Here is a 17,527-nt window from a genome sequence, read left to right on the forward strand (position 1 = left end):
AGGTCTGTACAGGGGGGTAGAGGGGATGAAGAGGTCTGTAGAGGAGGGTAGAGGGGATGGAGAGGTCTGTACAGGGGGTAGAGGGGATGGAGAGGTCTGTAGAGGTGGGTAGAGGGGATGTAGAGGTGGGTAGAGGTGATGAAGAGGTCTGTAGAGGTGGGTAGAGGGGATGAAGAGGTCTGTACAGGGGGGTAGAGGGGATGAAGAGGTCTGTAGAGGTGGGTAGAGGGGATGAAGAGGTCTGTACAGGGGGGTAGAGGGGATGGCGAGGTCTGTACAGGGGGGTAGAGCTATTCTCATGCTAAAATCGACTGTAAATCCAGATTTTAAAGTTGATATTCTTCCCCGTGGAGCATGCCCCCATAACCTGTGCCCCACCCAAAATGTTTAGCACCAGCCGCCACTGCTGCTTAGCCTACAGTCCTGAGGTCTGCTGCGTAGAGCCAACAATTCCCAGGGTGCCTAGCAGCTCAAGTTTTACTGGACAGTATTGCTCAGTCATGGTGCCAGAGGGAGGGGAGGGAGGGAGGGAGGGAAGGGAGGGAGGGAGGGAGGGAGGGAAGGGAGGGAGGGAGGGAGGGAGGGAGGGAAGGGAGGGAGGCAGGGAGGGAAGGGAGGGAGGCAGGGAGGGAGGGAAGGGAGGGAGGCAGGGAATGGAGGGAGGGAGGGAGGGAGGGAGGGAAGGGAGGGGAGGGAGGGAGGGAAGGGAGGGAGGCAGGGAAGGAAGGGAAGGAAGGAGGGAGGGTGGGGAGAGAGGGAGGGAGGGAGAGAGGGAAAGAGGGAGAGAGGGGAAAGAAGGGAGGGAGGGAGAGAGAGAGGGGAAGGAAGGGAGGGAGGGAGGGAGAGTGGGAGGGAGGGAGGGAGGGAGGGAGGCAGGGAGGGAGGGAGGGAATGGAGGGAGGGGAGGGAGGGAAGATAGGGAAGGGAGGGAGGGAAGGGAGGGAGAGAAGGGAGGGGAGGGAGGGAGGGAGGGGAGGGATCTCTGGGGGGGAACAGAGACTCGCTGCAGCTGTGATCAACAAACGCCGTCTGCTGTGGTCCGTCTCATCTCCAGGCCTGGGCTGTGTAACGCTCCACTACCGCCCGCCTGCCTGCCTAGTCCCTGGGCTGTGTAACGCTCCACTACCGCCTGCCTCCATCCCTAGTCCCTGGGCTGTGTAACGCTCCACTACCGCCTCCATAGTCCCTGGGCTGTGTAACGCTCCACTACCGCCTGCCTGCCTGCCTAGTCCCTGGGCTGTGTAACGCTCCACTACCGCCTGCCTCCCTCCCTAGTCCCTGGGCAGTGTAACGCTCCACTACCGCCCGCCTGCCTCCCTAGTCCCTGGGCTGTGTAACGCTCCACTACCGCCTGCCTCCCTAGTCCCTGGGCTGTGTAACGCTGCACTACCGCCTGCCTGCCTCCCTAGTCCCTGGGCTGTGTAACGCTCCACTACCGCCTGCCTCCCTAGTCCCTGGGCTGTGTAACGCTCCACTACCGCCCGCCTCCCTAGTCCCTGGGCTGTGTAACGCTCCACTACCGCCCGCCTGCCTCCCTAGTCCCTGGGCTGTGTAACGCTCCACTACCGCCTGCCTGCCTCCCTAGTCCCTGGGCTGTGTAACGCTCCACTACCGCCTGCCTGCCTAGTCCCTGGGCTGTGTAACGCTCCACTACCGCCCGCCTGCCTAGTCCCTGGGCTGTGTAACGCTCCACTACCGCCCGCCTAGAGTCCCTAGTCCCTGGGCTGTGTAACGCTCCACTACCGCCTGCCTGCCTAGTCCCTGGGCTGTGTAATGCTCCACTACCGCCCGCCTAGAGTCCCTAGTCCCTGGGCTGTGTAACGCTCCACTACCGCCCGCCTAGAGTCCCTAGTCCCTGGGCTGTGTAACGCTCCACTACCGCCTGCCTGCCTAGTCCCTGGGCTGTGTAACGCTCCACTACCGCCTGCCTAGAGTCCCTGGTCTGAGGTTTATATTCACAGGACAACAGGAGCTCAGTATCATAGCTGGGTTAGGTACATATGTTTAATACTAAAGTATACAGTATATAGCTAGGGGGGAGAGAGAGAGAGAGGGGGGGGGGGGGGAGGGAGAGGGAGAGAGAGAGAGAGAGCTGGTTAGATACAGTATGTTTAATACTAAAGAATATAGATAGAATCACATACAGTATGTTTAATACTAAAGGACATAGCTGGGGGGGAGAGAGAGAAAGAGAGAGAGGGAGAGAGAGAGGGAGAGAGAAAGAGAGAAAGAGAGAGGGAGAGAGAGAGACAGAGAGAGAGAGAGACAGAGAGAGAGAGACAGAGAGAGAGAGAGAGAGCTGGTTAGATACATGTTTAATACTAAAGAACATCGATAGAATCACATACAGTATGTTTAATACTAAAAGACATAACTGGTAAATAGAGAAGCTCAGAATATATTTCTTGACTAGTTGCAATTTCTATAATGGACCGTTGTGAAGCTATAGGAGATATTAACAGCGGTAAAGCACCTGGACCGGATGGGCTACCAATAGAATTTTACAAAACATTGAAGAATATGAAGAATCATTTAATGAAGGTACCCTCCCAGATTCAGTAAGATTAGCTATAATAACCCTAATATTGAAACCAAAAAAGCCCCCAACGGAATTCTCGTCTTACAGTCCCATTAGTTTAATGGGAAGTGACATAAAAATATGTTGTGAAACGTTTTCTAGAAGATTGGATAACTGTCTCCCTCAGTTGATTATCGATGATCAACAAAGTTTTGTACAAGGTTATCACACTATGAGAAGAGTCTTGAATATTCTTCATGTAGATGCATCAGTAGATCAGTAGATGCATGCCAAGCATTCGTTAGGATAGGATGGGGTTACCTTTTCGAAGTACTACCAACATTTGGACTTGGTGAAACACTTTCTCAGATGGATTCAGTTACTATACACAAATCCAACCGCTGGGATCCTGACTAGAGCAGCAGATGACATCATATTTCTTCTGTCAAACTTACATTTCTGCAGAATACATGACAACTACCCTACAACTACCACTGGTTGGTCCTAAAAAAGGATATCAGGTTACAGCTAACCCAGTAAACAAAGAGTCCAAAAGACGTCCTCAGGGAAGCCGGAAGGGGGGTTCAGATGACGTCTTTCTAGGACGTCCAGATGACGTCTTTAGGACGTCTTATGGACTACTGAATCGTCTTCTGTAGTTGTTGTTTACTGGGAGGTAACAGCTGATAATCTATCTAATTTAACTTCTCAGTCATTGTTTGATTGTAGACTGCTACATTGGTTCCATTGTACCAGTCAAACTAAATCAAGCACAGCTCAAGAATTTGACACACAGAATCTACAGTATGTGTTAATGTGATACCATTCCTTATTCCATCTCATGCCTTACAATCAGCCCAGCCTCTGATATCTACCTCCACCAGCCTCCACCAGCCTCAGCTGATCGTCACCGTGTCTGTTCTCTGTTGTCATGTTCAGGTGCTCATATCTCTGATTGCTCTAAGTGTGTCTCTGTTCCTCTCCTCAGCCGGGGTGTGTGAACACAACAGAAGCCGACATCAAGAAGTCCTCCAGGATGAAACAGCCGCATAAAACAAGAAAGGTAATCACACGACGCTGTCCTCTAAGGCCTGACTCACACTGCTCCAAAATGGTTGACAGTTAGGGGGGGGGGGGGGGGGAGGAGAGAGAGGGGGGGAGAGGGAGAGGGAGAGAGAGGGAGGGAGAGGGAGAGAGAGGGAGGGGGAGGGAGAGAGGAAGAGAGAGAGAGAGGGAGAGAGAGAGAGAGAGAGAGGGAGAGAGAGAGGGGTGGAGAGAGAGAGAGTGGGAGAGAGTGACAAAGAAAAAAAAGAGTAGAAGAGATGGAGAGTGCATTGAGGAACAAGAGAATGAGAATTATTATTAGAGTATATACATAATCTTACTCTTCCTCCTCTTCCTCCCCATCCTCTTCCTCCTCATCCTCCTCTTCCTCATCCTCCTCTTCCTCCTCTTCCTCCCCATCCTCATCCTCCTCTTCCTCCTCTTCCTCATCCTCCTCTTCCTCCCCCTCCTCATCCTCCCCATCCTCTTCCTCTTCCTCCCCATCCTCTTCCTCCCCATCCTCTTCCTCCCTATCCTCTTCCTCCTCATCCTCCCCTCCTCTTCCTCATCCTCCTCTTCCTCCCCCTCCTCATCCTCCTCTTCCTCATCCTCCTCTTCCTCCCCCTCCTCATCCTCTTCCTCCTGTGTTCTGGTCGTCCTCTCCAGTCTGTGTACGGCCTGCAGAACGACATCCGCAGCCACAGCCCCACCCACACCCCGGCCCCGGAGGTGAAAGAGCCCACGGAGGAGGAGCTACAAGACCAGGTGACCAATCTCAGCGGAGGGGGAGGGGCCTCAGGGGAGGGGGAGGGGCCTCTCTGGACAGCCCAGTGTCTGGCCCAGATCACCAGACATCAGAACTGGCACAGCCAGGCTAGGGACACCTACACCAATAATAATAATAATAATAATAATAATAATAATAATAATGATAATAATAACTTTTATTTGTATAGCGCTTTTCCTGCAAACGTTGCAGCTTAAAGTGCTCCAATCATTATATAATCTTAATTTAATTATTTAGTCATTTAAAGGCGATATTAAAAGGATGGGTTTTTAGTCTTGACTTGAACATAATGTGCTAAGGTTGCATCCCTAATGTAAACTGGCAGTGCATTCCACAATTTGGGTGCATAAAATGAGAATGCAGCCTCACCAAATGTTCACCAAATGTTCTTTTGTACATGTGGTACACAGAGAAAACCAGCGTCAGAAGACCTGAGAGCTCTATTGGGCTGATATGCTAGCAGAAGACCTGAGAGCTCTATTGGGCTGATATGCTAGCAAAAGGTCTGAACATATTCTGGTGCTGTGCCAGTGAGAGCTTTATAACCAAGCAGAAGGATCTTGAAATATATTCTGAACTTAACAGGAAGATAACAATACACTAAGGGCCAATCCCAATTCACCCCTACGGCTCAGGCCCAATCCCGATTCCCTTCCCTACCCCTACGGCTCGTTTTCGAGTGTCATTCGCATTTGAGCCAAGGCCTCTGATCAGAGCCACAAGCCGTAGTGGCTGAAATCTTCCCCTATGAAATGGGACAACCCTTCAAGACCCTGATACGTCATCAGTAGTGTCATAGAAAAGCATTGACGCTTGCGATTCATTCACAACTTAAGTGTTACTTACGTTTTATCACTCTTATTTTATCACTCTTATACACAGAACCGAACCAAGATGAGCCAAGCTGAGCTGTACCGGGCTGGCTTGCTTTACGCATTCACCATAGTTTAGTAGCTGAAACAGTGCACAGTGACAGTGAATCAACAAAGCAGCAGTCAAAGTTTGGTTCGGTCTTGTAAAACCCTGAATAAAGTTACTGGACAGCACTATGTGGAGAATTGTAAAGGTTTATGTGCTGTTTTGCCATCCTACAGGGCAACATTTAGGGGGGCGGAAGGGGGTGGATTTTGCAGACACGGATTGAATCAATACCTGGACAATAAACATTTAAATGGGGAATTTACCAAGAACAAGTTACCTTATAGTCTCCTAGGAGTATGTAAAAGAAACCTTCCCAAAGAGACTGGATGGCAAAAGAAACAGCAGCACAATATCGACAGGTGTTTACCAAGACTGCAGCAGTACAACATCGACAACTGTTAACACCCAAAATCTTTTGTGCTGCCGTACATAATGCCAATTCAGCTCCTTATAACAATAAACAACTTTACAATTCGCTTGTGGCGGCTGGCAGCAATGGGTCTACTATGTTAGTCACTGAGAAGTGGTCATCATAAAGCGCTGATTTATTGATGACGAAACTTAATGAATCTAAAGAACAAAACCCTCTCGGCGAAACCAAAGTTGAATTAAAGTTATTAACTCCATCGATTATTTATCGGGACTGCTCCTTTTCTCTGGCTCTAAGTAGCACTCCCAAGTCCAATATGATGGCACGACTATACTCTGCAGTGCAGCTTTGCCTGCTAGCCGTCTTATATTACCATCCGATGCCTTGGTGACATGATGCAACTTCTGGTATCGCTGTCGTCCCTGTCGATGGTAATATCGTTCCCAGACACTTGCTCGAAGCTCTGGTGGACCAACGGATAGAACTGAAATCAAATAATGGGCAGAAACGTCACTCCCGCTGAGGCTTCAGGCCTTCAGGTTACAGCCGTGGTTATTCTGGGCTCGTAGCCTGGGGGTGAGGTTATATCCATGGAGCAACCGAAATAGTTCTACAGTATCTCTGTCCGAATTACTGTAAATCACAGAATCACTGCTTGTCTCTGTCACAGTGTGTGTGCATGTGATGATGCATGGACACCCTGACACCTCCTCCGACACCTTCTCAGCCCTGTCACCCCCTGACACCTTCAAGGGCCGGCTGTGTCTCAGGAGGTAGAGGCTGTGTTTCAGGAGGTAGAGGCTGTGTCGCAGGAGGTAGAGCCGCCGTCTAATGATCGCAAGGTAGGCAGATCGGTGGTTCGAGCTCCGGCTGGCCACATGGCAAGACACTGAACCCCAAATTGCTCCCAGTGAGCAGGCCGGCGCCTTGCAGGGTAGCTTGTTCGCCATTGGTGTGTGAATGTGTGTGTGTGAATGGGTGAATGAGAGGCCGTTGTAAAGCGCTTTGGAATAAAGGTGCTATATAAGTCAGTTCATTTACCATTAACATCTTCTGACACCTTCTCTTCGCTTCTTTTTCTTCCAGATACAATTTTGGCAAATGCAGTTAGACCGGCATCGGTTAAAGATGTCCAAAGTGGCAGAAAGGTAAGTCTTTGTCTCCTGTTTCTTCTATGCAAAAATCTGTATTGGCAACAGTTTGGCAACAACAGCAAATGGCAGGAGTTATTCTAATAGTTTGTTTTCACTGTGCACTTTTGTGTGTTTTTGTGAATAAAATATACAGTAACATAGCAACCTGGAGCTCTGCCCATGAGACCAAGAGGAGAGAAAAGAGAATTGATCTATGCTTTCCTTCTGTTAGAGACCGTAGTATTAGGAGCTGTTTGCAAAGAGTTCAACCAGAATTCATTCCATCAGTTCTATCCTGATGACATCACAGCTTTGACACCTTGTCAACACCCCAGAGAGAGACTTTCGTCCCATTGGAGGAGGGGGGGGGGGGGGTCGTTGAAGATAAGGGGGGGGGGGGGGGCACTGGCAGCACAGAAGGTTCCCCTTTCATAATGTCGATAGACATTTCGTGACGTTAGAATTATAAGGTTCTATCTCCATTTTTGTCAAAATTGAGTTTTTTACATAATCTGATCCATTAGGTGTTTATTAATGCCTGTGTGGTGTTATTTTTAACATTTTGAAATGTATTAGGTAGTAATTAATAAAATACAAAGGTTCCATCTTACAAAACATAATGGAATGTAAAAACGTTGACGCTCAATATCTCGGAACTACCCTAAACGGAGATAGAACCTTATACTTCTAAGCTCACGATATATATAAATCAATAACTCTCTTAATCATCATCTGACAGCGTCTCATATTCCTCCCAGTCAGGACAACACTCACATCGGTTGAACTGTTTATTGCATGAAAACGGTTAACCCATTTAAGCTTGGCGTAATTGGAAGGCTCTGCTCTGTAGAGATCCCTGCCTGGAGTTAAACAACCACAACATACAAGTCATGAGATACGGCAGGGAGGCCATGACATGGCAGGGTCATGACCACACTAAACACACTCTCATAGCCGGGACAAGTTCAAGTTTATTGTCATATAAGAGCCATGATGGGGTCACGGTGACCCCTGTGAGAAAGAATATACTATATACTATAATACTGGTGCTAGTTCCAACTGACTGTTAACACTACGACAGCCGTGCCTTTTTTACCTACTAAAAGAGCCGCCTCTTTTACAATGCTAAGCTGCTATTTACACACAACGACCACTAGTTGGCCGCTTGTAAATTAGCCTGCTTCCTACACAGAAAAACGGCAAAATAACTTCATACTAGCTTATCCTGATTTTGAAAATGTAAGGATGCTGGGTGGTAGAACGCACAGATCTAGGAAAAGTCATGAAAGGAGGGTCCTGAAATTTGATCGAGTGCAAAGATATAACATGTTTTTTTACTCACTCATGGATGATTAAGTGTTAATACTGGTACAGTGGGGGTTTCTTAACACTAGTACAGCCATGAGTGGGGGACATTTGACCCTGTGAGTAATTGTTTTTTTATATCTTTGCACTCGATCAAATTTCAGGACCCTCCTTTCATGACTTTTCCTAGATATGTGCGTTCTACCACCCAGTATCCTTACATTTTCAAAATCACCTCAGGATAAGCTAGTATGAAGCTATTTTGCCGTTTTTCTGTGTAGGAGGCAGGCTGTTGTAGTGTTAATACAATGAAATTCTTCAGCCTTGTCTCTCTCTGTAGTGTATCACACACAACAACATAGTCCACAATACAAACAACACAACAACACAGTACAAGGTGCTTAGTGCAGGGAGGAAAGGTGCTTAGTGCAGGGAGGAAAGGTCTTAGTGCAGGGTGTAAAGGTCTTAGTGCAGGGTGTAAAGGTCTTAGTGCAGGGTGTAAAGGTCTTAGTGCAGGGTGTAAAGGTCTTAGTGCAGGGTGTAAAGGTCTTAGTGCAGGGTGTAAAGGTCTTAGTGCAGGGTGTAAAGGTCTTAGTGCAGGGTGTAAAGGTCTTAGTGCAGGGTGTAAAGTGCCAAGTGCAGTGCGCATGGTTCAGCTGTTCAGCAACCTGACTGCCTGTGGGAAGAAACTGTTTCTGAGGCGGGTGGTGCGTGAGTTGATACTTCTATAGCGTTTTCGGGATGGGAGTGTGTGATGTGGAGTGTGAATAGTGCATAGGCAGGGTGGCTGGTGTCTTTAATCATGTTTTGATCTTTCTTTATACCGCGGGGGTTGTAGATGTTATTGAGTTGTGGCAGTTCTGTGGTGATTATTTTGGCTGCAGTCTTCACTGTCCTCTGTAAGCGTCTACAGTCCCGGGCGGTCAGGCCAGCCATGTCACAACTGTTGAATGCTGTAGAGGAGCATCGACTCGGCTTTTAGGCCTCTGTGCCTTGAACATGTGATGGTGTTTGTATATGTGTGAACCGACTAATAAGGGCGGCTACACACTAGACGACTTTTCAAGTTGTAACATCGCTGAGCCTCTCACACTAAACGACCGTCGGGCTGGTGTCCGTGTCGCAGAGGCGCGCAGACGTCGCAGCACAGCGCAGACTACAGGATGTGTTAACGACGGGGGCTCACAGACTACAAGATTCTTCACTTGGTCAGGACGATTCGCCAAGCTGTAGTGTCGCGATATCAGCACATGATGACGAGACGTTGACAGCTGTCAAAAAAAGATGGAGCTCATTTCTACTAGAAAATAGCCATATTACTATATGTAATATATACATATATATACATATATGGCTATTTATATAATAGGCTATTTACTATTATATAAATAGCCATTTCTACTTTCACGCCTCCTCCGTGCTGCATTTCCCCGACCTCTCATTGGCTGTGCTGTCCACACGGGTCGTTGCCCATCTCAGACTAGCAGAATGTAGATTCCGTCGGCCGATAAAATGAAACATGTTTGAAAAGATCTGGAGCCCTGCGACGGCCCTAACGACGGGATCGGCAGCCCTCCGATTGCGTCTCTGAGTCTGTCACATTAAACGAGCGTCGGAGACGGCGCGTCCCCGGGTTTGCAACGACTGGAGGATTTTGTCGCCGACCGCAAAAACTGGTCGGCGACAGCTAAATCGGGGTTAAAATCGTCTAGTGTGTAGCCGCCTTAAGCGACAACAGATTATGATTTGTTTGTTTATTTAATCATTTATTTTGGCTCCGCCAACAAAAAATAGTTCCGCAACTGAACTTCAACTTGACCTGTTGCCTAGTAACCTGAACACAAACATGTAGTCTAATTAACGGTCATTTAATAGAACATCTGTGCGGCGGAGTGATACATAAAGTTAAAAGTCCCAGTGCTGTTATACTGTATATTGGCACTCATGGAATGCCTCTTGTCCAATCAAAATACTTAGTCGGAACTAACTGTTGTATACATGTCTATAGTAAGTCCCTGGTGTGATTGGTGTGCTGCTGTTCCTCCCCAGCCTGCTGAGCTACACAGAGCAGTACGTGGAGTACGACCCCTTCTTCACCTCTCCGGAACCTTCCAACCCCTGGATCTCAGACGACACCACCGTGTGGGAGCTAGAGGCCAGGTAGGACCGCACGCACGCACGCACGCACGCACGCACGCACGCACGCACGCACGCACGCACGCACGCACGCACACACACACACACACACACACACACACACACACACACACACACACTATATGGAGAAAAGTATTGGGACACCCGAACATCACACCCATATGTGCTTGTTGAACTTCTCATTCCAAAACCATGGGCATTCATATGGAGTTGGTCCCACCTTTGCTGCTATAACAGCTTCCACTCTTCTGGGAAGACTTTCTACTAGATTTTAGAATACGGTTGCAGGGATTTGCTCCCATTCAGCCACAAGAGCATTAATGAGGTCAGGCAACTGATGTTGGGGCGAGAAGGACTGGCTCGCAGTCGGCGTTCCAATTCATCCCAAAGGTGTTGGATGGGGTTGAGGTCAGAGCTCTGTGTGCAGGCCAGTCAAGTTCTCCCAGACCAAACTCGGCAAACCATGTCATCATGGATCGACCTCACTTTGAGTATGGGAGCATTGTCATGCTGAAACCGGAAAGGGCCTTCCCCAAACTGTTGCCACAAAGTTGGAAGCATAGAATCCTCTAGAATCTCATTGTATGCTGTAGCATTAGCTGTAGCATTTCCCTTCACTGGAACTAAGGGGCCTAGACCAAACCATGAAAACAGCCCCAGACCATAATTGTGGTAATCCACATACTTTTCTCCATATAGTGTATAATATATAGCAGTAGACCCCAGCATTAACTCAAACTCCATTTGGGCTCTGTGTGTCTATCTTCAACGACACACCTCAGTAACAGCAGTTGCAGCCGTAGCAGTAGACATCAGTAGAAACTCACCTCCATCTTGGCTCTGTCTGTCTAATGACACCTGGGTTGCGGCAGTCGCAGCGGCAGCAGCGGGCCCAGCTGTTCCCAGCCCCAGCATGCATCACCGCAGCCCCCTAACGGTGTTTGCTCTGTCAACACACAGAAATGACTTTATCTCTGTTTCCCCCAGACTACGGTGGCCTGTTGTCAATTATTTCCACACGTTCCGGGCGGCCTCCGCAGCGTGAAAACGATAGTGAAGATAAACCGTCTAAATAGCCGTCGCTGGACGTAGGGTTTATTTGTAGAGGGGTTGTTGTTCATCGAGCATCAGGTGACTGTTAATACTGGTGCTAGCTCCAGTGACTGACTGTTAATACTGGTACTAGCTCAGCTGACTGTTAACACTAGAACAACCGCATTGTAGAACATCTTTACAATGCTCCAGCTGCTACTTACACACAACGACCACTAGTTGGGCGCCTGTAAATTAGCCTGCTTCCTACACAGAACAAATTGATCAAATTTCATGACCCTCCCTTCATGACTTTTCCTAGACATGTGCGTTCTACCACCCAGTATCCTTACATTTTCAAAATCACATCAGGATAAGCTAGTATGAAGCTATTTTGCTGTTTTTCTGTGTAGGAGGCAGGCTCATTTACAAGTCAGCCAACTAGTGGTCGTTGTGTGTAAGTAGCAGCTTGCCATTGTAAAGACTATGGTCATTTGACCCCCGAGGCGGCTCTTATAGCCTATAGGTAACATAGACACGGCTGTTCTAGTGTTAACGTAGCTGCTGCTCCAGTCCAGATGTCTGTCTATCTGACTGACTGCTGCCTGCATGGGGATCTACTGACCCAACCACTACATCTCAATATGATGTGCTGATTGATTTATTGATTTATGTTTGAGGAGTGGCTGTGTACTCCTCAAATCTCTCTCTCTCTCTCTCCTACATACACGCACGCACACACGCACACACGCTAGCGCACACACACACACACACACACACACACACACACACACACACACAGAGCTGGGCCTGTGGAGTGTAGTAGCTAACAGAGTAGCGCTCCTGTGTGTGTTGTTCCTGCAGTTATATGTGTGTGTGTGTGTGTGTGTGTGTGTGTGTGTCTCTACAGTAAGGAGCCGGGCCAGCAGAGGGTGAAGCGGTGGGGCTTCGGCATCAACGAGGTGCTGAAGGATCCGATAGGCCGAGAGCAGTTCCTCAAGTTCCTGGAGTCTGAGTTCAGCTCAGAGAACCTCAGGTATGTTAAAAGAGTTAAACTGGTATTTGTTCTCTTTTCAAATACTTCACTTGATTGAGCGGGGTCATCCCTATGTTCCCACAGCCCAATGGTCCCACATTTCTAATATTTCATAGGGTTAGGGGTTAGGCGTTAGGGTAGATGGATTGGTCAACCGAATGAGGAGAAAAGAGGCTTCAGACAGGCAGACACACATACTGTTCTCTGTTATATAGTTAGATTACTTAGACATGTGGGACCATCGGGCTGTGGGAACATCGACACGCTCCCCATTGAGCTTGTCTGGTACAATGGAGCCAGTGGAATAGTCCTGAAGTGCCCCCCCCCACCCCCCTACCCCCCACCTGGCGCTCCAGGCAGCATCTGCATGAAAGGAAACGCTATCTGAACCTCAAACAGGGTTTTAAACGGGGCAGAAATGAGTTGTGGACATTCTTCCTTTTTTCCTCTGATACGTCTGAGTGTTTGTTGTTGCCATTGTTGTGGAAGAAAGTGGTGGTAACAACAGATCCCAGCAAGCAACTTGTTTAGTTCTTCTGGTTGTTGTTGCCACGCTCGGCGGCACAGACTCTTTCTTTCTGCGTCTGTTTTCATGCGGCGGAGTCAATGAGCCCCGTATTGATTCCGCTGCACCTGATTGAGAAGTGAGGAGCAGGCAGCTCGCGGTGTTTTCTGCAGAGTAACAACGGAATCAATGTGGAGAACAAGTGGAGGGAAATTAACAATTACAAGGAAAGGAAATCGACTAATATGATGTGGAGCCAAAAAACAAGTGCTTCAATCTGCCTCGGTTTGCAGAATGTAACTGACTCTCTTGCTCCCCCTGCTGGAGATGTTGTGTGATGCTGGCAAACCTACTGAGATGCATCGGTTTTGAACATGTTTTTGTTGTTCAAATGGAACTTCAACAGTCTAAAAATATAGTTTATTTTCTCCCAAACAACGACGCTGACACACACGACCATAGCTATTTGTTCTATAACAATACCACTATGATGATAGATTAGATTAGATTCAACTTTATTGTCATTGCAGAGTAGAAGTACCAGACAACAAAATGCAGTTTAGCATCTAACCAGAAGTGGTATATAAAACATGATATAAAACAGACAATGATAGTGATAGGTACAGTAAGGCAAGTACAGTAGTTTAGAGGTACAGTTAAGGTAGCTATGTACAGTATGGTTTATACAGATGTATAAATAGTGGCTATATCAAAAAGAGGTGCAACGTGCAGAAATATGGTATGTGTGAAGGTAGTATTTGTAAACAGCAGTAGTGCAAAGGCTAAATGAGTGTTCACATTGTCCTGGGGTGTGTGTGCAAATCAGGTCAAAGGCTAACCTTTGGGTTGACCACAGTGGCCGATGGATGGGGGGAAGGGGTTGGGGTAAGCTACTGTATTTAGGTTTTCACTTCAAACACACTGAAGGGTGACCCTGAGATATACCTGACCGTTGACCTCTCCTGGTCCAGGTTCACTGAGATACAGCTGACCTTTGACGGTCCAGGTTCTTTTCACTGAGACACACCTGACCTTTGACCTTTGACCTGTCATGGTCCAGGTTCTGTTGACTGAGAGATACCTGACCTTTGACCTGTCATGGTCCAGGTTCTGTTCACTGAGATACACCTGACCTTTGACCTGTCATGGTCCAGGTTCTGTTCTCTGAGATACACCTGACCTTTGACCTGTCACGGTCCAGGTTCTGTTCCCTGAGACACACCTGACCTTTTGACCTTTGACCCGTCCTGGTCCAGGTTCTGGCTGGCGGTGCAGGAGGTGAAGAAGCGACCCATCCGGGAGGTTCCGACCCGGGTCCAGGAGATCTGGCAGGAGTTCCTGGCCCCTGGCGCGCCCAGCGCCATCAACGTGGACTCCAAGAGCTACGACAAGACCACGCAGAACGTCAAGGACCCGGGCCGATACGCCTTCGAGGACGCTCAGGTTCGGACTAGTCTCTTATTATTATTTTATTATTATTTTATTTATCTAGCCTTTATTTAACCAGGTCGGTCCCATTGAGACACAGTAATCTCTTTTCTGAGGGAAGCCTGGCCAAGACAGCAGCTTAAAACATCGAGCTTCAACAGTTAAAACAAACAGCAGAATTACACAAGAAAACAACACCAGATCAACAACAACAAAATAAACAAAATACAATCTGGTCAGAGCAATAGAGTAAAATAATGAGTTAAATAATCGCCCCACTTATATTACGTCATATCACCCGCTAAGAAGCATGGGTGATGGAGTACCCACAAACATACAACAGTGCTTATACAGTACATGGCTGGAACGCCGTGAATTATGAATGCTCTGACTCGCTAACGAGTGGTCACTACACTTTCATATAAAGAAGAACCGCTGATCTGCCAACCTTGTGATCATTAGACGGCAGCTCTACCTCCTGCGCTACAGCCACCCCAATATAAAAACATTGTTTCTGTCTCTCAGGAGCACATCTACAAGCTGATGAAGAGTGACTCGTACAGCCGCTTCATCCGCTCCAGTTCCTACCAGGAGCTTCTACAGGCCAAGAAAAAGGTACTGACCATCTGACCCTGCTACTGACCCCTGACCCTGAGACTCACCTCTGACCCTGAGACTGACCCCTAACCCTGCTACTGACCCCTGACCCTGAGACTGACCCTGAGACTGACCACTGACCCTGAGACTGACCTCTGACCCTGAGACTGACCTCTGACCCTAAGACTGACCTTTGAGACTGACCCCTGACCCTGAGAATGACCTCTGACCCTGAGACTGACCCCTGACCCTGAGACTGACCTCTGACCCTGAGACTGACCCCTGACCCTGAGACTGACCTCTGACCCTGAGACTGACCTCTGACCCTGAGACTGACCCCTGACCCTGAGACTGACCTCTGACCCTGAGACTGACCCCTGACCCTGACCTCTGACCCTGAGACTGACCTCTGACCCTGAGACTGACCTCTGACCCTGAGACTGACCTCTGACCCTGAGACTGAGACAACAGCTCCACTAAGCTGCTGTTGTGGATTTAATTGATTCTTAGTAGATTGAGCAGAACTTATAAAGCACAAAGAGCTAAATTAATTGACTCAAAAGAGGCCTTTTATTAAGGAAAGTTACATGAGCGCAGAGAGAAATAGCAGTTAAAAAGCCCTGTTAAGCCTCATTATGTAATAAAATCCCAAAATGTAATAAAAAGTCACTTTCAATATGTAATAACACCGCATTATGTAATAACCTGCACAATGTCATATATTTATTACATAATAAGGCAAAAGTTATTACATTTTGCGTTCAGGCGATTTATTACTTAATGTGCAGTTATTACATAATGAGGCTTAACAGCGCCCCCTCCTGCGAGAGGAACACACCTCCTGTCAGAGGAACAAGCCCCCTCCTGCAGAGGAACACACATGGATAGAAGTTTCCTCCCTGATGAGGTCACTACTCTTGCTTAACCAATCAGAATCATCTGCGCCACAAGGACATTCCTGCCGAGTGACACCGAGTGATCAGTCGTGTTTAGAATGTCAATAACAACCAATAGGATTCAGATTCAGATTCAGATTACATTTATTGCCATTATGCATACACATATAGCAATTTGCTTTGGCATTACAGTAAGTGCGTTTATACTTTTTATACTTTTAGGAATCTTTCAGACATCCCCTTTGCGCCAACACGTTGACACGGAAACCGGTTGTTATGCCGTTATAATAATACGGCCCTTAGGGTTTAGTTTTGTGGAGTATGTCGACATACAGTATTGGAAATGTGTGCTGACGTCCAATCGTCAAACATCTGTTGTTGTTCCTGGACCTGGAAACAGATCTACTTTTTATATTTACTGTCTGATTTTAGTTTTTTCTCGTTGTTCACAGAAAAGCAAGAACTTATTCTGAGAGATTCCAGCCAGGTAATGATATCCATCCACCCACCCATCCATCCACCCACCCACCCATCCATCCATCCACCCACCCACCCATCCACCCACCCATCCATCCATCCACCCATCTACCTACCGTACCTACCTACCTATCTATCTATCTATCTATCTATCTGTCTATCTATCAGTCTATCTGTCTATCTATCTATATATCTATATCCACTCACTGGTCACGTTTACAACATCTTGTGGAATCAATGCCACAAAGAATTGAGGCTGTTTTGAGAGTAACTTTATTGGCATCTATGTGTTCCAATTTGTGGTTCACTGAAAACAATACTTCTCCCCTCTCTGTTTTCTCTCTGTCAGGTGAAATCACTTCAAGTAGGCTAACCAGTCTTGTGCAATCATGCTAAAATCCTGTACCATTTTAGCCTGGGAGAGGACCATGTCATTTGTACATTAATGTAGTCTGCTGTGGAGCCACCGACAGTAGGCCAGATGTTGCATGTCCAACCACCCAAGGATTTGATTTAGACATTGTTTACTTATTTATCAGTTATCGGTCCCAACTGAGTGTGTGTGACGAGGCATTTTGGACTTTTTAAACGGACATTGGACTCACAAATGCCTTCAGAGGAAGCCATTCCTGCCCGGTCACCTCCTCAGTGCCATATCAAAGGGATCTGTGTGTGGAACATCATCTCAAAAGCTGGGAAATTGTGACAAATATGTACAGTAAAAAACCATGCTAAAAACCGACCAATCAACAAGCAAGAATCGTCTGCCTAGCAACACACATCACGCGTCGCACATTGGCTGCCACCACCACAGAAGCACTAGAGAATGCATATGTTGTTATTATTATTATGTTGGGTTTGTCCTTTTATTGCACTAAGGAGTTTTTCAGATGTCATCCAGGCACTTGTAAAGTCTAGAATCGCTCTGTGTCTCATAGAGTCTTAAAACGTATCTTTGTTTTGTCTCCTTAATTTATTTTTCTACCATATTTAAAGACATTTTTCACTTACTAACTGTATTAAAAGGTGGCTCGTTACTGGTTTGTAAGGATTTATGATGTTTTTAATTTAAAAAAAATTAATGTTCATATTTCTGTGAGTGTCCTGCTGAGTGTCGGTTGGTCTTCACTCTCAGAGATGGAAAAACTCGACAAAGAAAGAAGCACCTGGGTTTGAAATGTTGTCAGTTGAAGAAAGGGAAATTGAATCCAGTCCAGGATATTTTTGCTCTCTTACAACAATATATTCAGATTGATCAGATATATGGTCAGATATACTGTATGTATAAGAAATCTTCCATATCATGTCCATTCCCCCGCCC

General features: G+C 47.2%; 1 protein-coding gene across 1 annotated transcript; it reads left to right on the forward strand.

Moving 5' to 3' along the window:
- Nucleotides 1-3,506: 3,506 nt before the first annotated feature.
- Nucleotides 3,507-16,202, forward strand: LOC308175695 (regulator of G-protein signaling 7-like; the record flags this gene model as incomplete). The annotated part of the gene is made up of 8 exons (XM_080551317.1): nt 3,507-3,581; nt 4,229-4,327; nt 6,727-6,788; nt 10,128-10,238; nt 12,178-12,303; nt 14,065-14,251; nt 14,762-14,851; nt 16,182-16,202. Coding segments are annotated over 8 exons (771 nt in total), but the record flags the coding sequence as incomplete, so codon positions are not given.
- Nucleotides 16,203-17,527: the final 1,325 nt, after the last annotated feature.

This window comes from Nansenia antarctica, assembly GCF_963989245.1.
Source record: "Nansenia antarctica genome assembly, contig: SCAFFOLD_634, whole genome shotgun sequence".
Lineage (NCBI taxonomy): Eukaryota > Metazoa > Chordata > Actinopteri > Argentiniformes > Microstomatidae > Nansenia > Nansenia antarctica.